The sequence below is a fragment of the Piliocolobus tephrosceles genome, chromosome 14 (assembly GCF_002776525.5).
Source record: "Piliocolobus tephrosceles isolate RC106 chromosome 14, ASM277652v3, whole genome shotgun sequence".
NCBI classification, from domain to species: Eukaryota; Metazoa; Chordata; class Mammalia; order Primates; family Cercopithecidae; genus Piliocolobus; species Piliocolobus tephrosceles.
Window position 1 is genome coordinate 29,596,804 of NC_045447.1, and position 22,748 is coordinate 29,619,551.

Here is a 22,748-nt window from a genome sequence, read left to right on the forward strand (position 1 = left end):
CATTAGAAATGCAGACTCTGGCCCCAGTTTAGGCCTGCTGAACCGTAATCTGAGTTTTTAACAAGAGCCTTGAGTGGTTGGTGTGCACATTAAATTTTCGGAAGTCCTTTTCAAGAGAAGGAAACGTAGGCAGTCTGCTGTTCTGCTCACTCTAAGTGGGCATGTGGACCCTGTGCCTCTTCTCAGTGTCTTTCCACCAGTGCCCCTCTCATCCTCTGTTTAGGCCTCCTAAGAAGAGCATTTGCTTTGTTTTTCTTTCAAATTCATTTTATTGATTTTAGGCCAGACATAGCGGCTCACACCTGTAATCCCAGCACTTTGGGAGGCTGAGGCGGGTGAATCACTTGAGGCCAGGAGTTTGAGACCAGCCTGCCTGGCCAACAGGGTGAAACCCCGTCTCTACAAAAAATGCAAAAAGTAGCTGGGCGTGGTGGTGCACAGGTGTGATCCCAGCTACTCAGGAGGCTGAGGCAGGAGAATTCCTTGAACCCAGGAGGCAGAGGTTGCAGTGAGCTGAGGTCACGCTGCTGCAGTCCAGTCTGGGCGACAGAGTGAGACTCTGTCTCTAAAATAAAATAAAATAAAATAAAATAAAATAAAATAAAATAAATTTGATTGTTTTTAAAATAATAATAGTAATTTTTTCCTTCAATTTTTTTGTTGTGCATACTCAAGGTGTACAACATGATGTCTTGTTATACATATAGTACTGCAGTCAAACAAATTAACATGTTCATCACTTTCCATAGTTAACACTTCTTTTCTTTTTTAAGAGACAGGGTCTCACTCTGTTGCCCAGGCTGGAATGCAATGGTGCGATCACTGCAGCCTCAAACTAGGCTCAGGCGATCCTCCTGCCTCAGCCTCCCAAGTAGCTGGGACCACAGGTGTGTGCCACCTCACCTGGCTCCACAGTTACCTTTTAATCATCTGCTTTTTTAAAGCAGTAGGAGTCACTGTGCCTCCTTACAGTGAACCACGTTGGGATTACTCTGAGGTAGTCCTTAAGCTCTTGTCATTTAACTTTTGTTACTGTTTATGGTCTCTGTAAATTCAGAAGGCTTTCTTTCCTGTGCTGTTCAGTACCTTGCTTCTCTCCATAATGGTTTTTGCCTCTGCTGTGAAGCTTACAAAAGCTTTCACCTTTGCAAGACAGATAAATACTCACCTCTAGCTGGCAAATCATTTCCTAACAGTACATCTAGGAAACAAAAGGCTGGACATGGTATAATTATATTATAATAAGTGAAGGTTGACTACCACAGAGAAATAGCATCAGCAGTTTTTATAGCCTTATTCTGAAATGTTTTATAACATATTCTGAGCAGTACTTCTTTATATCGTGCAACCAACTACCATGTCCACATAGCAGTAGATGTATTATAAAAATAATGACAGTACTACCCGAGGGAGAGAAGGCAAACTTGATCGTGGTCTCAGGTGTCTGGGAGCAGAGCGAGTCAGCATTCTTCCCCCGAGGACTGTGTTATGGTAACGGGAGAAATTCGCTTTTCCCCTCCACCCAGGCGGACACCTGCATTCCTAAGCTGAACGAAGGGGATCAAATCGTGTTAATCAATGGCAGGGACATCTCAGAACACACGCATGACCAAGTGGTGATGTTCATCAAAGCCAGCCGGGAGTCCCACTCACGGGAGCTGGCCCTGGTGATCAGGAGGAGAGGTAATGGCCACCTGGGGGGCGGAGCCATAGGGACACTGCCCTAGCAAAGCCACGCCTACTCCAGCCTTTTATCTGCTCTTGAAAATGTTGAGTTTCTAGCCAACATTTGAAAATCAAGAATCTTCAGGTAATAACCCAATGTTTGGCTTCTCACTTGAAAAGTGTGAAGATCTGCCCACATGAGCCTGTCCCCATGTGGCCAGTCTTCTGGAGGGAGGCAGCGCCCACCCACCCTCTTTATACAGGACATGAGCCCCTGGCTCCCAATTCCTCCCAGGCCCAGCGCAGCCCACATCATGCACTCTCTAAGTGGCATGACCCTGGAGACATTTGCATTTTCAGCCCCTTCCCAAATGATTGGGTGATATTTTATTCATGCATGTTTGATTTTGTCCGGGAGGCAGTGAGGAGAGCAGGGCCTGACTGTCTCGGGTGATTCCTCACTCTGCCTCTGCGGGCTGGGGACCTTGCAGGAGTTACATAACCAGTCTGTGGTTCAGCTGGCTCAGGTGTGGAGGAGGACAGCAGTGGTCCCAACTTCACAGGGGTGTTGTGAAGATTAAATGGCACTTGGGGCCGGGCACAGTGGCTCACACCTGTAATCCCAGCACTTTGGAAGGCCGAGGCGGTTGTATCACCCAAGGTCAGGAGTTCGAGACCAGCTTGACCAACATGGTGAAACCCCATCTCTACCAAAAATACAATAGCCAGGTGTGGTGCCATGTGAGTATAGTCCCAGCTACTCAGGAGGCTGAGGCAGGAGAATCACTTGAATCCAAGAAGTGGAGGTTACAGTGGGCTAAGATCGTGCCAGTGCACTCCAGCCTGGGTGACAGAGCAAGACTCCATCTCAATCAAGCAATCAATCAATGGCGCTTAGACTGGAAAGTACCTGCATTGCTGCCTGATGGGAGCAGAGGTTTGAAGGACAGCCTCTACTGAGCATCACACTGTTGTCTTTATAGTTGTTGCTATAAAATAATATGTCAAATTCCTTGAACACCCTGCACAACTGTAAAATACTGAAAGTAAATGGAGGTTGTGTCTGCAAAGCCCTGGCCCTGTGTCTCTGCCTTCCTCGCACATGTGGCTCACACCCCACACTGCTGCGCTCCTGCCTCGGCTCTGCTCCTACTACAACTCTCAGTCCAGAGCCACCAGGACCAGCTCTGACCCTACCTCCTCCGTGAGGCCTTATTGGATCTCTCCGGATCCTGTGCAAGGTGGGAGGTGGGGGGGTCCTAGCTTTGCTTTCACCTGTATTGAATTTAACATGAAGGGAGAATGTGCACTAAAGAGGTAGGACTGAAGCACAGAAGAGATGCTAGGACTTCAGTATTTATGTGGGAGCCTCCCACATAGAAATGGCCCTGAGTTAGGGATTGAGCTCTGAGGAATGATGGTGTCACAGGGAAAGCCTTTGACCTCACCCCCATGCCTGGGGAAATGCCCAGTTTTGGGAAGTAAATGAAAAAACCTGAGAAAGAAAGGGGAGTCGGGATGGGTAGAAGAATAACCAGGTCAGAAAGAGCAAGCAGAGACAATATGCTTTTTAAAAAACATTCTTTCCCTTTCCTTTACCTTTGACGAAAACCTCTGGGTGCTAAACATCATTATTTAAAACTAACCAGGAAGATTAGTATGTCATTTTGTGTAATTAATACGTATTGAATCATTCGCCTAGAAGTAGTATCTTTGGTGAAAATGATTACCGTGTAGCTTAATCATTTAATAAGATGTTTTAAATCATCTGCATTCAGGTGTCATAGGTGTGATTTGTTTGAGGAAAACTGATAAACCCGGGTATTGCTGCACAAGTCAGATGCACTGTCTTATACGTTACAGCTGTCCGCTCATTTGCTGACTTCAAGTCTGAAGATGAACTGAACCAGCTTTTCCCCGAGGCCATTTTCCCCATGTGTCCAGAGGGTGGGGACACTTTGGAGGGGTCCATGGCACAACTAAAGAAGGGCCTCGAAAGCGGGACGGTGCTGATCCAATTTGAGGTAAGACCCTCTGGAGGCTGAATGCCAAGGCCTGGGCCACTGCCGTGTCGCCTGTGAGGCTGCCCCTGCCTCTGAGCAGCAGAGGAAATGAGGCAGAGACACAAGCCCTCCTTTCCTCGGCCGACATGATTGTGTGTTTCACAAACCAAAAGCAGTCAACTGAGTCTCCGTGAGGACTGACAGGGTGAGGCCTGTGCTTGTCATGGGTAACAGAGCACAGCAGACAGCCCCACCTCAGGCTCAGAGCAGCAAGCAGGGATCAGGATGGCCACCCTCGCTGAACTCTGTCTCACCCTCTTATTCTAGTAACATTTGGTAGTCATGGAGAAACATGCCAGAAACTGAGGAGGAGGGACTCTGAGCGTATTTAGCTGCCAACACAAAAGCTCAAAACTCCCAGCAGTAGAAGGCAGTGGAGAGGCAGTTGTGGGTGAGCAGCCCAGGGTGGGTGAAGGAGCCAGCTCTCTGACCACCCCCAGCCGTGCACTGGAATTTGGAGCAATTAGTGTCATCCCATGAGGGCATAGTGTCTTGCCCTCCCAATTTGCCCAGAACCCTATAAACACAAGAAACCAAACTCAAACGCCCATCTTCCCCAGGGGAACCTGTGATCCATAGGATTCAGGCTGTTGACAAAGGTACACACAGACATTTTTTATAAAACAAAAGAAAACCAAAGGAGACTCAGCTTTTAAGCTAGTTTTACTGATTACTAATAGAATTAAAATAGAATGTGTTCATCTTCCAAATTTATTTTCTTATTTTTATTTTTTAAATATGTTGTTGTTGTTGCTGTTTTTTAAAATAGAGATAGGGTCTCACTGTGTTGCCCAGGCCGGTCGTGAACCTGGACCCAAGCAGTCCTCCCGCCTCGGCCTTCCAAAGTGCTGAAGTTACAGGCGTGAGCCACCACACCCAGCCCATCTCCCAAATTTATTTAAAAGTAGAAGAAAACAGAGTAATTCCTGTAATAAAAGAACACCAAAAAGCATAAAATAGGTCAACAAAAGGAAATAGATCATCATTAGAAATAACAACAGTCTGGGTTCATAAATTCAGGAAGAGAGTCTCACATGGGACTCAAGAACAGAAATCAACAATGCATTATTTATTAGAAAACCACATAAAGGAAAAAGAAGCAAAACCCGGACATTTGTGAAATGTGTGTGACTGCAGAGTAATTCGGGAAGGCTTGAGTAATAGGAATGTTGAAAACGAAGGAATGCAAAGCAGAGAGCTGTGAGTGAAAGGTTGATTTTATGATGCATGTGAAAATACATTAAAGAAATGTGTATTGAACAGCGTAGAAAGCAAAACTCCACAAGCCAGAAAGTAAAAGTGACTGACTTCCCCCCCCCAAAAAAACAATCAGCAGGGAATTAATTAATTAATGTATTTCTTTATTTAGAGACAGGGTCTCTGTCACCCAGGTTGGAGTGCAGTGGTGCCATCTTGGCTCACTGTAGCCTCCACCTCCCAGGCTCAAGTGATCCTCCTACCTCAGCCTCCTGAGAAGCTGGGACTACAGGCATGCACCACCACTCCTCGCTAATTTGTTTTGTATTATTCTTTTGTAGAGATGCAGTTTTGCCATGTTGCCCAGACTGGTCTCAAACTCCTGGGCTGAAGCAAGCCACCTGCCTTGGCCCCCCAGAGTGCTAGGATTACAGGCATGAGCCACCACAACCAGCCATTTAAAATTTTTCATTAATCATCTTGACACAATATAAAACAAAAATTATGTACCTTATGGAAATGAATTCTGGATAAAAGGGTAGTAACAATATAATTACTTGGGTAAAACTAATAGATATATTACTGAGTATTCTACAAAGGGAAATAGCCCTTTTTTTCAGTGGCCTACAGGAGGCTGTTCACGCTTTTGGTTAAAAAGAAGAAAATGTAGGCTGGGCGCGTTGGCTCACGCCTGTAATCCCAGCACTTTGGGAGGCCGAGGTGAGTGGATCACCTGAGGTCAGGAGTTCAAGACTAGCCTGGCCAGCATGGTGAAACCCGGTGTCTACTAAAAATACAAAAATTAGCTAGGCGTGGTGGCGGGCATCTGTAATCCTAGCTACTTGGGAGGCTGAGGCAGGGGAATCACTTGAACCCGGGAGGTGGAGGTTGCAGTGAGCCAAGATCAGCCTGGGCGACAGAGCAAGACTCCATCTCAAAAAAAAAAAAAAAAGAAGAAGAAGGAAATATAGAGGTTATCTTCTCTGCTTTGCTTTTCAAAATAGTTCACATTTTGAGCAGTAAAGCTCATTCATATTTTTACACACTCCAAAATTGAAACAAGGAAGAACTTAAAAGCCAGTCACAGTGCATATCGATTTTTTGGTATTAGAGAGTACAAGAAAGGTGGTGCGAAGTCATTTGTTTTTTGATTTAGCGAATGTGTCTTGGGTATTTCCCCTGGATCAGGAACCTGATGAGGGAAAGAGAGGGGGGTTTCTGGCCCCAAGGAGTTGACAGTCTAATTTTAGTGTATTTGAGGAGATATGTGTCCCAGAAACAGCTGAAGACCAAGACAGGGTAAGATGTTATTATACATAATGTATGTTCTGCAGCAACTGGAGGTCAGAGGACTACAGGAGATCCCTGGAGTGAGATGTGGGATTAATAAAGGGGTGGATAGGATTAAGTGTTGCGGGGAGGGAGCATATTGCAGGAAAATCTCAGCCCAAACGCAGACAAAGCTCATGGGGGTATCAGGTAGCATAAAGAGACAAGCCCACCTGGGTTGACAAGTGTAGGTCCTGGGCGATGCATCCAGGTGATGATCGTCCTTCAGCCCCGCGAGAACTGGTTCCAGTTTATCAGATAGTCCACAAGGAGGCGCTGTGGGCTCTCACTGAGAAAAACCCAAAGGCTGGTGTTTCTGGTGTTTCCGGTGTTCCGCGAAGCCTCCTTCACGCAGGTGGCTCCAGTTCCAGGTGTGTTTTACGTATGGGAATCCTGCAGTGATTTCCCTTGAAAAGTGTTCAACTTTTTGAAAAGTTTTCAAAGGCATTAGAGATAAATACCCACTCTGTCCCCACCTGTGTTTCTGAAAGGGTGACTGTCCGACCACTTGTAGGGAGATCACCTTTGGAGTTTATTAAATCAAGTCCCCACCCAAAGCTAGTGGATCGACCGCACCAGGATGGTGCGGACCCAGATACTGGTACTTTTGACAAGATCAGCACCTGTTTTGATGCACACGCTGTTCCAGAGGAGAGACCCAACCGGAACCACTGGCCCACCGCTGTGCATCCGAGGCCTTGTCTTTGGAGGGTAGGGTTGGATGGCAGCGTAAGAAACGGAGAACGTACGCATTTTAGGGTTGCGTTTTAGTTACACGTTTCCTTCATTTTTGTCTATACACTTCCTCAAGTAGGAAATTCAAGTAGGAAACCCTTCTTTTTAATCAAATCATTTGCAGAATTCCAAAATACAGAACAGATGAAAGCAGGTCTGCTCTGTGACCTGCAGTGGAGCCAGTGGGGTCCTCAAAGCCCAGCCTCTTCAGTCTTCCCTCACTGGCCCCCAGGGTACCCTAGACTAGACAGATGTCATATGAAAACCACTGTTACAGGTGCGAGACAGGTTTCTTACAGAGCAGCCAGAGGAGAGGCATAGAAAAGGAAACTAGATAAAATGGGAAACTAATAGGAAAGGAAAGCTTTCATGAGCACTTACCATGTACCACGGACTTTAAAGGATATCACCTTAGGTAGTTCTCACAAGAGCCCTGTATAGATATTGTCATTATCCCAGTTGTAGGCATGAGGGAACACAGTCTTGGACAGGTTAAGTGACCTCTTCAGGGTCTCACAGTAAATGTCAAAGGCTGATTGGAACCCAGGCAGGCCAACTCAAGAGCTGGTTCTTAGCCACTCTACAATAACCTTTGAAAATGACTACATGCTATTGATACGTGAGTTGTTTTTTAGAATAATAAAACATCTGACCTAGAAAATATCTGAGAGGCTGCTGGCCAGGCGCGGTGGCCCACACCTGTAATCCCAGCACTCTAGGCGGCCAAGGCGGGCAGATCACGAGGTCAGGAGATCGAGACCATCCTGGCTAACACGGTGAAACCCCGTCTCTACTAAAAACACACAAAAAATTAGCCAGGCATGGTGGCAGGTGCCTGTAGTCCCAGCCACTCAGGAGGTTGAGGCAGGAGAATGGTGTGATCCCGGGAGGCAGAGCTTACAGTGAGCCGAGATTGCGTCACTGCGCTCCAGTCTGGGCGACAGAGCAAGACTCTGTCTCGAAAAAATATATATATATACACATATATATATGTATATATCTCTGAGAGACTGTCTCCCTACACGGAACCAGACAGATTTTAAATCCTGACTCTACCCTCACTTCCTATGTGGACTTAGGCATGTCCCCTAACCTCTGTGGCCTCTGTTTCTCCATCTATAAATTGGGTATCTTGTGAGTTCATTTAATAATTAGATGAGATAAATACTTAATGTGTTATCTGGCATGTGGTCAAAGTGCCATTAAAAGCAACAACTATTATTATTTATAAATAAAGGGAGGCTCCAAGAGTCTGTAGAACATGCCCAAAGTCTGCATAAGAGGTGGTCACTGGCCGGACATGGGGGCTCATGCCTCTAATGCCAGCACTTTGGGAGGCCAAAACAGGAGGATCACTTGAGGCCAGGAGTTTGAGACCAACCTGGGCAACATAACAAAGACTTCATCTCTACTAAATATAAAAAAATTAGCCAGCCATGGTGGAACACACCTGTGGTCCCAGCTACTCGGGAGGCTGAGGTGAGAGGATCACTTGAGCCTGGGAAGTTGAGGGTGCAGTGAGATGTGTTGGCACCAATGCACTCCAGCCGGGATAACAGAGCTCAAAAAAAAAAAAAAATTAACTGTGTTGCACTGGGTTTGGAGGTCTGGGTCGTCTAGTCCTGGTGTTCTCATTCTCTGCCTCCTCCAGTGTGGTTGGCAGGTGGGCATCCTGGCCAATGGGGCGTACACTGGGCAGGAGTAGGAAGAGGAAGGGGATGTTCCCCAACAGGGCCCACCGCAGGTGTCCACACCACACACTCCACGACACCAAAGACCTGCCCTGGGGTAGCCTTAAATCCCTTCTGTGGGAGCTGGTTTCTATCAGCGCTTACTTTGGAGCATTTTCTTTCTTTCTTTTTTTTTCATGAAGGGAATTCCCCAGTCCTTCCTGTGGTTTTCAGTAAACAATCACAAGTGTGTTCCAGAAAGCATTTGGTCCCAGCTGTCATAAAATCACACTTAATAATTAGCATTTCTATAGCACTTTGGAGCCTACCAAGTGTGGTGCACATATGTTGTCTCTGTTGACTCTCACAACAGTTCTGTGAAGTCGATATGGCCAGCATGATTAGGATCACCCTTTTATAGATGGAGAAAATGAGAATCAGAGAGGCTGAGGGACTTACCCAGTGGCACACAACTAGTCAGAGCCACGATTAGAATATGTGTTAAATATCTAGGCTAGGCATAGTTGCTCATGCCTGTAATACCAACACTTTGGGAGGCTGAGGTGGGAGGATTGCTGGAGCCTGGGAGGTTGAGGCTACAGTGAGCCATGGTCATCCCACCGCACTCCAGCCTGGGCTGCAACAGAGCAAGACCCTGTCTCAGAAAATAAAAATTGAACTTATTGGTAGCAACTCACCATTGCTGAGTGTACCCAGCCCTCACCCTGTCCTCCAACTTTAGCCATTCCCTTTGGTAGCCACACTGTATGAGCTACATCAATGGGAGCAGTTTGGTGGAATTTTTGATTGGCCCCAAACTGCGTAAATACTCTTTGTGTAGCCAAGGTAGGGTGTTCCTCTTTCTCTTATGTAAAGGAGCAGAATTGAGGTTCCCACTGACCCCAGAATTACCACTTCCAGGAAGCTCTTGTTTTTGTTTGTTCCCAAGAAAAACTTGCAGCTTAATCTGCATGTTCCCTGAGTTGAAGTGCTCATTTAAGCAAAGGACAGGATCTGTATTTGTTACAGACTTTCCTGGATAAAAGCTAAGTGATGATGCTAACCTGTCCTTTATTTGAGAACCAGCTTCCCAGCAACAAAGGATCCCATCGTCCATTTTTATCTGGTGACCAGGTGACTCACAGCTTCCCTGCCTCCTTGCCCACGGTTAGTTAAGACCTCGAAAATGAGGAACACCACAAGAGAATGCCTGCATCCCCCAGTTGATGGATTACAGCAGTGGCTACAAGAGACCACCAAAGGTCATGTTCAAACTCAGATACCTGGCCCCTCCACTTCAGCATCTACCATCTTCACCAAAACCAGAAACCATCTTTTTTCTTCTGACCTCTGTTTTTACTTTACTCACTCCTACATTGCCCATTATAGAAGATAGCCATTAATGTCAAAACAAGTGACTCACTGGCTCCTGTGATAATTATAAAAGGTGCATTTGGAAGGGCAGAGGTAGCTGAAAACTTTATGAGAGGTTTAAATTGACACCTGTAGAAATTAATGAGAGCAATTATATCTTCAAGATTAGAACCCTTCAGACCGAGTCTCATTCTGTGGCCCAGGCAGGAGGGCAGCGGTGTGTGATCTTGGCTCACTGCAGCCTCTGCCTCCCACATTCAAGTGATTCTCGTGCCTCAGCTTCCTGAGTAGCAGGAATTCAGGCCTGTGCCACCATACCCAGCTAATTTTTGTATTTTAAGTAGAGATGGGGTTTCACCGTGTTGGCCAAGTTAGTCTAGATCCCTGGTCTCAAGGGATCCGCCCATGTTGGCCCCCAGAGTGCTCGGATTACAGGCGTGAGCCACCGTGCCCGACCCAAAAGATTGCATTTGCATTTTTAAAAACAGTTTTCCAAATAGTTTCTGTTTTTTTGTTTTTTTGGTTTTTTTAAGGAAAGAAAACATCATCAGTATAATGTGTCTGGGATACATAGAGCAAATTGGGGGCTTTGGAATGACCATGTGGGCAGCTTTTACATTTCAAGTGCCAGTGACCCACCTAAAGGAAGTGCTGCCATAACTTATTGTTGTGTATCTATCTGAAAGGGGCCCTGCAAGAATACTTGCTAGGTTTGCCAGCAATAGAATCTGCAGCTGGGACTGTGCGTGGAAAGGGGGACTATGGAAGGTCCCAAAATTACTAGCAACAATTTCAATTCAGCAAACCACTCTGGGAAGGTAGGTAGAGGCCTCAAGACCCCGCTGGATGGTTTCTTTTGCCCTCTGGCTGGGTCAGACACAAAGGAAAAGGGATGTCCCATTGTGGATGAGCTACCCGTGAGTAGTGAACTGTTAATTTGTCTACCAAGTGGTACTAGGAAAACAACCTCTTGGGGTGGGACTTTTGTAAAAAATGAGTTATCCTCAGCTTAGTTATAGGGCACTGTGTCTAAGAAAGCTGAAATTGCTTTGAAATTTTCTTGGCATGCTTTATTCACATGGTTGGCACTCATTTTCGAAAGCAGCAGATCCCATTATTCCTTCACGCTACAAATTTTGATTGAGCACCTACTATGTGTCAGGCACAGAGCTGGCTTGGGGTTTATGGCAGTGAACAAATGAGATTCCTGCCTCCGTAAAGATAATGCCATAGTGGCTGATACAGCAAACAGCCGTTTTGAAACTTGGTTCCTAGGAGTCAGCTCTGGGTTTTTGTGGAGGGCATGGAAGGCAGTCTGCTTCTGCCCTTTGCTGTCTCCTTGCCCATGGTTTCCTTGATTCCCGGCGCCCTTTTTTTTCCTGTCCTTTTCCATTTTTCTTCCCCCTTCTTGGGTTCTCAGCCTTCAGGAATTCCCCTTTTTCTGTTCATAGAGTTGACGGAGTGCTTGCTTCCACTGTGCAGGGCCTTGCCGGCATCCTCTGGTTAGAGCCAGTTGGGTGTGTGAAGCTCTCATCTGAGGGATGTGACTAGGCTGCACGCCTTTGGTTGAGTGAGATTAGAGTCACTTGATGCCTTCTCTAATATTATAGTAGATGACTTGTTCTAAGAAGAAATATTTAAGCCAAAAAAAACCATCAATCGCACCCCTACCACACTGGAGAGCATCTGTTCCCACCATTCAAATTTTTTGTCTTTTGGAGGCCAGAGCTGGTGATATTGATACTCTAATTTCAATACAGTTGTTCCTTAGCAACCCCTCTTAGCTGATCTTTTTATAATTTACCTTTAGTTTAGAGCTTCTTATAACTAGACTCTGATAGAATGAGAACAAAGCATTTTAGGACATAAAAATTAATAATTTTTCATAAAATTCCATGGTTTTGTCATTCTATATCCCTGTGACTCTGCCTCTCAGCCTCCTGGTGGCTCCCATCCCAGGACAGAATCTAAGGGATCTGCAGCCAGGAGCTGTTATCTGCCTCACACTCCTTCAGCCCAGGAATAACCAAAGCAAATTGTTGTTTTTCCAATGAATTGGAAAATGAAAGAAGAATGAAGATTCTCTTAAAAGCCACGTCTCATACTCTGGCCAATATCACAAAGCCTTAACTCATTCCGTTTCATCCCTGACCCTTCCAGAAAGACATATGTGTTTACTATCACTTTCCACTCTGTCCCTCTGCCTTCTCAGAGCGGTGTTTCATAACCAGGCTGCCAAGCAGCCCACAGGGCCTGGAGAAGAGTCGATAAATTTTAGGAACTTGAGGCCGGGCGCAATGGCTCACAGCTGTAATCCCAGCACTTTGGGAGGCCGAGACCGGTGGCTTGCTTGAGCGTAGAAGTTCAAGACCAGCCTGGGCAACATGGCAAAAACCTGTCTCTACTAAAAATACTAAAATTACCTGGGCATGGTGGCACACACCTGTATACAGATCCCAGCTACTCGGGAGGCTGAGGTAGGAGAATTGCTTGAACCCAGGAGGTGGAGGTTGCAGCGAGCCGAGATCACACCACTGACTGCACTCTAGCCTGGGTAACAGAGTGAGATTCTGTCTCAAAAAATAAAAATTAAAAAATTAGGCCGGGCGCGGTGGCTCAAGCCTGTAATCCCAGCACTTTGGGAGGCCGAGACGGGCGGATCACGAGGTCAGGAGATCGAGACCATCCTGGCTAACACGGTGAAACCCCGTCTCTACTAAAAATACAAAAAAACTAGCTGGGCGAGGTGGCGGGCGCCTGTAGTCCCAGCTACTCAGGAGGCTGAGGCAGGAGAATGGCGTGAACCCGGGAGGCGGAGCTTGCAGTGAGCTGAGATCCGGCTACTGCACTCCAGCCAGGGCGACAGAGCCAGACTCCGTCTCAAAAAAAAAAAAAAAATTAAAAAGTAGGAACGTGAAAAAAATAAAAATTAAAAATATATAAATATATGTGTGTGTATGTGTATATATGTGTGTGTATATGTATGTATATATGTTGAGAGAGACAGAGACAGACACACACAGACAGGGTCTTCCTCTGTCGCCCAGGATGGAGTGCAGTGGCAGAATCTTGGCTCACCTCCTGGGCTCAAGCAATCCTCCCATCTCAGCCTCCCACGTAGCTGTGACTACAGGTACGTGCCACCACACCTGGATAATTTTTATATTTTTAGTAGAGATGGGTTTTCACCATGTTACACAGGCTAGTCTTGAACTCCTGAGCTTAAACTATCCGCCCACCTCAGCCTCCCAAAGTACTGGGATTACAGGCATGAGCCACTGTGCCCAGCCAAAAACCAGCTCTTAAGAAACAAACCGAGTGTTTAAATCCTGTTTCTACTAAGTTGCTTCGGTCCTATTCAGTGTTGGCCTTTGCAAACATAAATATGAGTGTGCCGTTAAACTTTCCAAAGGCCAAAACAACCTTAACTTTGATTTGTCCAAAATTTTGTAAAAGTTTTGTGCTTTTTAATTTTTTAAATAGATTTCTTGTGTTGTATTTCTTTTTCTCACTTTAGTCATTTGCATTTAAAAATAACAATTCTTACTGCGATAATTCAGAAATAACCAAAGTAAAATAGTCTCCTGACTCCTATCCCCTTCAGTTTCTTCCTCTTTGTTGTAATTTACAAATGACAATTTTGTTTGTATCCTTCCATACTTGTTCCAGGGCTCATGCAGATATATCGTATACACATACATACACACACAAGATTGTGTCTTTACACATTAATATACACTGTGTGTGTTGCTATTATATGATCATCATTCATTGTATAAATTATTCAATACCTTGTATTTTTCACTTCAAAGTGTATGAGTAGATATCCTTCTAAATCTGTACTTTTGGTCTGTCATATTCTTTTTACTTGCACAGAATTTTCTGGTAAGAATGTACTATCATTTAAGTCAACATTTCTTTACCTTTGGGGAATATCCAGGCTGCGTCTGGTTTTCTGAGAATAAATATTTTGCTGCAGATAAACTTCTGTGACAGGTATCTTTATGTATTTCTGTTGGATACAGCCCAGAGTGTGCACATTTAAAAATGTTTAAGCACTGCCTGGTCGGGCATGGTGGCTCACACCTGTAATCCCATTGCTTAGGGAGGCCGAGGCACTCAGATCACTTGAGGTCAGGAGTTTGAGACCAGCCTGCCCAACATGGTGAGACCCTGACTCTACTAAAAATACAAAAATTAGCCAGAGGTGGTAGCATGTGCCTGTAGTCCCAACTACTCAGGAGACTGAGGCATGAAAACCACTTGAGCCTTGGAGGGAAAGGTTGCAATGAGCTGAGATGGCACCACCGCAGCCCAGCCTGGGCAACATGTCTCAAAAAAAAGAAAAGAAAAAGAAAACGTAAACACTGCCCTAACACTTTTTAATATATGATTTATCTTAGTACGATTTATCTTAGTACTTTACAAATTTATCAGCAGATCATTACCGCTGAGATACATTTAAAGTCCTTACAGTAATTAAAGCCTTTTTCTGTAGCTGTGCTTTTCTGCTAGACCACCTCAAGTTGATTTTATTTATGCTTTTGTTGTTTGAAAAAAAAAAAAATCTCTTTTTCCCACCAGGTTAGCTTTACTATGTTCACTTAATTGTATATTTACTTAATTGTTGATTATATTCACTTAATCAGTTAGAACTAAAATGCTGTGTAGGTAAATTTAACTTAGCTGCCCGCCTTCTGCCAGTCAACCCAAAACCTCTAATAAATCATTAGTTTATTCCTAAAATGAACTCACAGAGTTTATTAGAGACTGCAGTTATTTAAGAAGTTGTTCAACTGCCTGATGGACTAAAACTGTAAAGATGGTGAGTGAGCTCTTGGAGTGTTTGGAAATTCTAGACATTTGGCAAATGTATAAGATATGGCACCGTTATTATGGCCCAGACTCTCCATGTTAATTATGTTCTGGGGAGTTCTGTTTAATTTGTTTATTTAGTAAGAGAAAAAACACTAACAGAAGCCAGTTTACAAAACAATACAATTTGCAAAAATGTAGAGGGAGAAATTCTTTTTACCCTCCCTATTCAGACTGCAAACACATCTTTATTAAGGATGTTGGCCACAATTTGGTGAATTTGTCATACATCCCTGTAGGGCAACTTGGTTAGATGTATCAAAACTCAGAAGTCCTAGCACTTTCAGAGGCCGAGGTGGATGGATCACCTGAGATCAGGAGTTCGAGACCAGCCTGGCCAACATGACGAACCCCTGTCTCTACTAAAAATACAAAAATTAACCGAGTGTGGTGGTGGATACCTATAATCCCAGCTACTTGGGAGGCTGAGGTAGGAGAATTACTTGAACCCCAGGGGGTGGAAGTTGCAGTGAGCCAAGATCCCGCCACTTCACTGCAGCTTGGGTGGAAGAGTAAAGCTCCATCTCAAAACAACAAAAACCAAAACAACCCTTAAAAATATTATTTGGTATAGTAATTCTCTTCTTAGAAGTTTGAGTAAAAAAAATTTCAAAACAGCCTAGTGAAAAAGTAGGATAAAAATTAAAATAAATTATAGTGAACGGCCAGGCACGGTGGCTCATGCCTATAATCCCAGCACTTTGGGAGGCTGAGGCGGGCAGATTACGAGGTTAGGAGAGCAAGACCATCCTGGCTAACACGGTGAAACCCTGTCTCTACTAAAAATACAAAAAATTAGCCGGGCGTGGTGGCGGGCACCTGTAGTCCCAGCTTCTCGGGAGGCTGAGGCAGGAGAATGGCGTGAACCCAGGAGGCAGAGCTAGCAGTGAGCCAAGATCACGCCACTGCACTGCAGCCTGGGCGACAGAGCGAGACTCTGTCTCAAAAAAACAAAAAAGATAGCTAGATAGATAGATAGCTAGATAGATAGATAGATAGCTAGATAGATAGATAGATAGGGTAAACTAAATTATCGAGCCATTAAAGATCATATGTGTAAAAAATATTTAATGACATGGGGAAATAGATACTATATAATAAGTAGGAGAAAGCAGCTTGAAAATTAGGATAGTTATTTCCCAGAATACTCCATTAGATGCTGAGATTTTCCATGGCCAAATTAGCTTGAGTTATGTTTAGCTGATCAGAATTTAACAAATGTATGCATTATGCATTGCAGAACTTGTCTTGTTAGAGATTCATAGAAAATAAAATATTTTCCAAATGTCTTGACTTTGAAACTTTTTCTGAGGAATACTTACTATCTTCTTTTAGGACACTTAGGTTGACTAGAACATAGCATAAGAAGTGCCAGTATAGCCAGGCGTGGTGACTCATGCCTGTAATCCGAGCACTTTGGGAGGCCCAGGTGGGCGGATCACTTGAGGTCAGGAGTTTGAGACCAGCCTGGCCAACATGAGGAAACCCTGTCTCTACTAAAAATACAAAAATTAGCCAGGCATAGTGATGCACACCTGTAGTCCCAGCTACTTGGAAGGCTGAGGCACGAGAATCGCTTGAACCTGGGAGGTGGACGTTACGGTGAGCCGAGATCACGTCACTGCACTCCAGCCTGGGCAACAGAGAGAGACCCTGCCTCAGGAAGAGAAAAAAAAACGTGCCAATGTGTTGTTCAGCCTCATTTTTTGCTTTTAAAAACATAGTATATAAATGTATTATGTGTTTACATATATATGCTTCTTTTCATTTGTGTGCATGTAGGCACAGAGAAAATAAGCCAGAGAAAATATATGAAAAGCTCATCTCAGAGTTGTGAACTTGCTGATAATTTTTTCTTTATATTAGTGTGAATTTCCCAAATTTTCCGCAAAAAAAAAAAATCACTTCCAACACTGAAAAACTTGTGTTTTTAAATTCCCATAGAGTTAATAAAAACCACTGGTGAAAAGGGATTAAAAGGAAAAACAGTCATATAGAAAAGAAAAGATAAGCCTTGGAGTCACATCTGAGTTCTTCCCGTTCTCCTGTGATCTCAAACAAAGCATGGAACTTGCAAAATAAGAATATAGTTAATACTTCTTACAGGGCTGTTGTGAAAATCACATCAGGTACCATACGAACGTGTCTAATACGTGAGTTTAGATATGCAAAGATTGTGTTGTTTGAGGTTTTTGGTTGTGATTACATGTGTAGAGAAGTACCTCTGTAAATGAAGTTTACTATATATTGGGATAAATGTTTTTCCTGTGGAAATAGACTTCTGAAATGATGAATGAAATGCTCTCGTTCTTAAAGGAAGGGTGTGGTTCACTACACTGAACTGGAGGGAAATGATTCTAGACTAACTTAGATGATTTCCATTTAATTTTGAGTCATAATTCTTTTTCCCCCCATCTAGTTGCTTTTAGCTGTGGTCAAATAGTTGTCATAAATACAAAGTTTCACTTACCATTCTCCATTACCTGAGACCCAGACCCTTCCTATGGCATTTTTTTCAAATTAAAAACAAAAATTATTAAAGAGTTTAGTCAGTTTCTCATGAAACTGTAGAATTTCTTATTGGGAAGATTTTCTTTTAGTATATAACACATAATCACTTTAAAATGTTAAGATTTTGGTACTGTGAATGATAAAGTATGTTTTCACACTTTCTTCATCTGATTTTTGCAATGCTTTCTTTTTTCTCTATTTCTCACATAGCAACTCTACAGAAAAAAGCCAGGTTTGGCCATCACGTTTGCAAAGCTGCCTCAAAATTTGGACAAAAACCGATATAAAGATGTGCTGCCTTGTGAGTATCCGGCATGAATGCCTCCTTCCCCCCTACACTGAGATAATGTTTCCCTTTTTAAAACAGATTGTCTGGTATTCTGGAACGATTTTCAGTGTGTCTGTAAACACCACCGTCTTTATTGCAGCCATTTCAGACTCTGAACAGTTGGGGAATAGTGTTTATGCTAATGAGGCAGAGCTGCAGATGGGGCTGGGAACTGAACTCTGGTTTACTTGGTATGATAAAAATAATGCTCGGAATAATCGGTCAATTTTTCTCTTCCCCGCAGATGACACCACCCGGGTATTATTGCAGGGAAATGAAGATTATATTAATGCAAGTTACGTGAACGTAAGTTAGGAATCTGGATGATGCTAAAGAGCACACTCACCACTGTCAAAACGATGATGAGGGCCTGTGTGGGGCTTTTCAGTTGACACAGTGCTTTCCCGTTCACCACTGCATTTCAGCACCACAACAGCCACGGGAGGGAAGGCAGAATAGTCTCATTTTACAGAGGAGAAAACTAAGGTTCGGAGAGTTAAAATAATTTGAAAAGTCACAAAGCGAACAGAAGATGGGACCAGACTTGCTGTGTGTTTCTAATTCAGTCGTCCACATGCCCCTGTACTGAGCTGCTTCCATTCAGGTGTTTGTTTTTGCTAGTGGTATGTTTGTGACTGTCTGTTTCTCTCCATGTAATGAGTGTCATCCTGCCTTAAAAAAAAAAGAAAAAGAAAAAGAAAACCTCCTCTGTACATATAAGCCAAAAAGAAAAAGTGGAACGTTTCACGTGTTATGGGAAAAGCACTTATTTTCTCTCTAAAAATGCATCTTGGGCAACTTACTTGGCCTCTCTAGACTTCCATTTCTTCTATCTGAACCTGGGGTCAGACTTTCTGTAGCCAACCGGATAGTAATATGTGGTCTTTGCATTTGAAATGTAACCACTTAAAAAGATTAAAAGCCGCTCTTAGCTTGCAAGGTGGCAGACAGATTTGGCCTTCAGGCAATACGTGGTCTGCCAACTCCTAAATAGACAGATGATTTCTCAGATTAAGTTCTCAAGTTATAGCAAAGTGTCAAGAAATGCCCTAATAAAAATTGGTCTCATCAGTGATTCCACCTGTTCCAAAGCATCTGTGGGATTCATCTATGGGATTCATTCTTAAAAGCAGAGCATCAGAAACGTTAGGGGCAGCAACACCACAAAGCCCAGTCTTTTCATGTAATCCCAGGACTGTGGAAGCCATTTACCCAAGCACCAGCCAAACTGTGAATTAGAAGCCTGCCTTTACCTTTCTCACCTGAGAGTGAGTGAATCCCAGTGCCAGCCCAGAGCTCAGCAGGTTCTGAGTGTTCTTTCGTCAGAAGGACTCAGTCCAGAGGGCAGAAAAGAAAATGGAGCAGGAATATTTCTACCTGAAACATTCATTTCAAAATATTTCAACATTGAATGTCAAGATTGACCAAATTCCAAGCATTTGAAGGCATGCAGAAAGCAAAGTGCAACAAGAATTAATGGTGTAAATCTGTATGGTGTATGCTTTAAATAAATGTAAATAGATTTTGATAGAAAACCCTGCATAGGGAAAGACTTAGGGGTAGGATTGGTACATACGACTGAAAATGCAGATAGCCAGTATTGATTATATTTAGGATAGAGCAATGAAAGTCATTTAAACTCTTCTGCCATGTCACAGATAGATTTCTGATTTTTGCCTACTGAATACCACACACTTTTATCTTAAAGATCTGATGCTGGTGTTTGTCAGATATTTTTCAAGAAGCATGAGAAATAACTTGTTTGATTTTCCTTATTTGCTGTGAATTGATAAAGAGATATTTTTCTGGTGCAATGTTAGTTAGCAAGTAGAAGAGTTTAAAATCCAGTTCCCTGTGCACCCTAGGGCAGCAACAGATTCTAATACTTTACCAATTTCTTGCCAGATGGAAATTCCTGCTGCTAACCTTGTGAACAAGTACATCGCCGCTCAGGGTCCCCTGCCACATACCTGTGCACAGTTTTGGCAGGTCGTCTGGGATCAGAAGTTGTCACTCATCGTCATGTTGACGACTCTCACAGAACGAGGGCGGGTAAGTAGCTTGATTTCCAATTCAGATGTGTGCAGTGTCACACCCTGCTCTGTGGAACATGAATCTCAGCGCTGGGAAGGGTCTTCACTGTCTCCTGGTCCAGCCCGTATGTGACCCTAAGTCTCCTCTACAGAGCAACCAATAGACACCCCTAGTAACGGGAAGCTCAGCCCTCCTCTTCCCCAGTCCCAGCTTGGATCCATTACAACAGGCCAGAAGGCACTTCTAGCCTTACTTCATGTGCCCCAGATCCCCTGCCGTGACAGGCCTTGCCCATTCAGGACAAGTGCTGGTCCTGAAAGAGCAATGTGTGTGCCAGGTTAACAGTGGCCTTTGTAAAAAGGGGAAATTGCATCACTGTGCCATTTTCCATAGAATCCGTTCGGGCAGCTTGGCACTGTCCCTGTATTGTCTGTCTGCGCTTCTTTTCCCTGTAAAGTTGACTCTGCCTTTTCAGTGGGAAGTCATTCTTCTCCTCAGAGAAAAAGGAGTGCCCCCAGGAATGGTCTGTTGTCTTAGGGCTGATGACAACACTAAAGGTTGATTGCACTGGATAGCAGCCCCCTTCTTTCCCTCGTTCTGCTTCTTCCAGCTTGGGAGAAAAGGCCCTTTCTGTGATCCAGGAGGCCTCAGCTTCCTCCAGCCACTCCTATGGCTCCTGCCTGCCAGCTCTGTGCTGCTGGCAGCCCTTCTCTTTTGTTGATGTCCACACTACACCTGAGCTCATCTGAGGTCTCGCTTGTGACCTGGAGGGTTTGTTTCCCAGCCCTTTCTTTCTCACTGAAGCCATTCCAGCTGCTTTTGTCAGTTTCCTGCATTAGAGATTCCCATCTCCTCTGAGGTCTAGCATTCCCTTCACTATCTGTGGCCCTGGAACTTAACCTCCCCTGTTTATCCATTGGTAGAAACCTGTTCTTCTGAAATCCAGGGTGCATGTTTCCTCTCTCCTGTTGCAAACTCTTGGATGACAGGATGACCTCAGCCCTTTATCCTGAAGACCCTAACCTGCCCGCATCTCCACCCACCAGTTCTTCCAGATTAGGAATCCATCACTCCAGGCAGCAGCTTTGCACCTTTCTCTGAGAGATGAAACTTTCAGCATCTCCCATTTGTTTTCTCCCATACCGTGCATTTAGTAGAGTGGGACTCCCAGCAGGTGTGCAGCTGGCTGGAGTCCACCCCCACTCACCAGCCTCGCTGTGCTGCTCTCAGGTCTGCAAGTGCAGAGAGAGCCTCCTTTGAAGTCTCATATCCCCAGCGGTCAGTGGGACACTCCCTCACAAGATACTTGATTTCTCCCTTTTAAAATTCCTACCCAAAATGTTTTTCTTTGTGCTCTCCCTTAAGGCTCATGGGTTTCTTCTTAGAAACATTGCAATTGAATAAGTTATTCTCCCTCACTTTCCATCAGAGATGTTTCTTTTGGAGAGAAATATCATTTTGTACAACTGTATGTGAATAATACAGGTACTCTTCCTGGCCCACTGGCTGTCAGAGGCAGGGGCATTGAGGTCAGAGGAGGCGTTTGAGTTCTGGCACCACCACTTTCCACTGTTTAACCTTGCACAGGGCTCTAAGCCTCAGTTTCCTCATCACTAGAAAGGAGGTGGTAATGCCTGTCTCCTGGGATTGTTTTGAGCATTAAGAATGAGCTACCCTGGGCTGGCTGCCCCTCCCATAGTGGGTGCTCCATATGGCATAGTGAGTCTGGATCCTGGCCCCCTTGTCTCACAGGGCCAGAGGCGGGTAGGTTTGCTGCTCTGGGCAACATTAGGGAACCCTGGGTTGCCATGAGGATCATGTGAGGTGATAGGAAGAGGTTTGAGGCAGCACAAAGCTCTATAAACCTCCTTGCTCTTGTTATCTGTTAAGCACACTGTGTGATAAAATGCGCACTTAGGCAACGAGGCTCTTCGGCAGAGGACTGATCTCTGAGTCAGGTTTCATCAGACCCCGTGGTTCGTTCAGCAAATGGATCTAGGCACTGATTCCTTCCACCTCCTGAACCCAGACCCATCTGCTCATTCATAGATAGGACACATCTACCTAAGTGTCCTCACATACAAGGTGCCTGAAGCTGAAGCTGTCAGCCATGCACCTGCACCCAGGTGGTCCACGCCCTGAGCTCACCATTCTGGCCAGAGGCACCCATCTACCCAGTCACCCGAGCCAGGAACTGGAATCGGTCTTACCCCTCCCTTCTCTTCACTTCCCACATCCACTCACCATGGTCTGCCACTGCCAGTCTCCCCTGTGTCCCCCAAACCTCCACCTTCTCTCAGAGCTTTTGCATTTTTCTTCCAGGAGCAGCAGCAGCAGCAGCAGCCTCCTTAGTGGCTTCCTGGCCTAGAGGCTCCCCCAGCCCCTGTCTGGTCCATCCATTGACACGGCTTTCAGCGATACCTTTCCAGAGGGTTGCCTGGTCCTTCCATTTCCCTGCTCAAACCCTCTGGAGGCTCCTCAGGTGCACCAAGTAAAGTCTCACCTTGAGACTGACTTGTACCTTCTGTGCAGGTGTATTGTACTGTCTATCGTTCCCTGGGTACACCATGTGCCTCTTTACCTTTTGACCATACGTGTCCCATTCCCTCTGCCTGAATGATCTATCCTTGCCTTGCCAACCTGATGAAGACCCTCATGCTTCAATACTGAGATCTCCATCCCCTCTCTCCGGGACATTGCCTCCTCCTCTGTGAGCCACCTGTGTCTCTGACTTCCCTCTTTCTTTCCTTTTCACCACATTCCCCCACACCGATTCGAGAGCACCTTGAGGACGGTGCCACATCGTGTCTAATTCATCTCTGCATCCCCAGGGATGTTTATTGACTAAGTGAGCAAGAAAGCAAGCTTTTCACCATAAGGCCTTCTAAATTTAACCCATGACTCCCTCTAAACCCTATCTGGTCCATCTTCCTGAGATAGTGCTCTTTCTTCTCCTTTGGCATGTTA

At 44.7% G+C, this 22,748-nt stretch overlaps 1 protein-coding gene across 2 annotated transcripts in view; it reads left to right on the forward strand.

Annotated features, from left to right (window-relative positions):
* PTPN3 (protein tyrosine phosphatase non-receptor type 3) overlaps positions 1 to 22,748 on the forward strand; it is an 85,866-nt gene that overhangs the window by 55,167 nt on the left and 7,951 nt on the right. For both annotated transcript variants that reach the window (XM_023202146.1, XM_023202136.1), the window contains 5 exons: positions 1,527 to 1,683; positions 3,529 to 3,689; positions 17,630 to 17,720; positions 17,992 to 18,053; positions 19,653 to 19,799. In XM_023202146.1, coding sequence (XP_023057914.1) covers positions 1,527 to 1,683; positions 3,529 to 3,689; positions 17,630 to 17,720; positions 17,992 to 18,053; positions 19,653 to 19,799 — 618 coding nt within the window. The remainder of the gene's footprint in view (positions 1 to 1,526; positions 1,684 to 3,528; positions 3,690 to 17,629; positions 17,721 to 17,991; positions 18,054 to 19,652; positions 19,800 to 22,748) is intronic.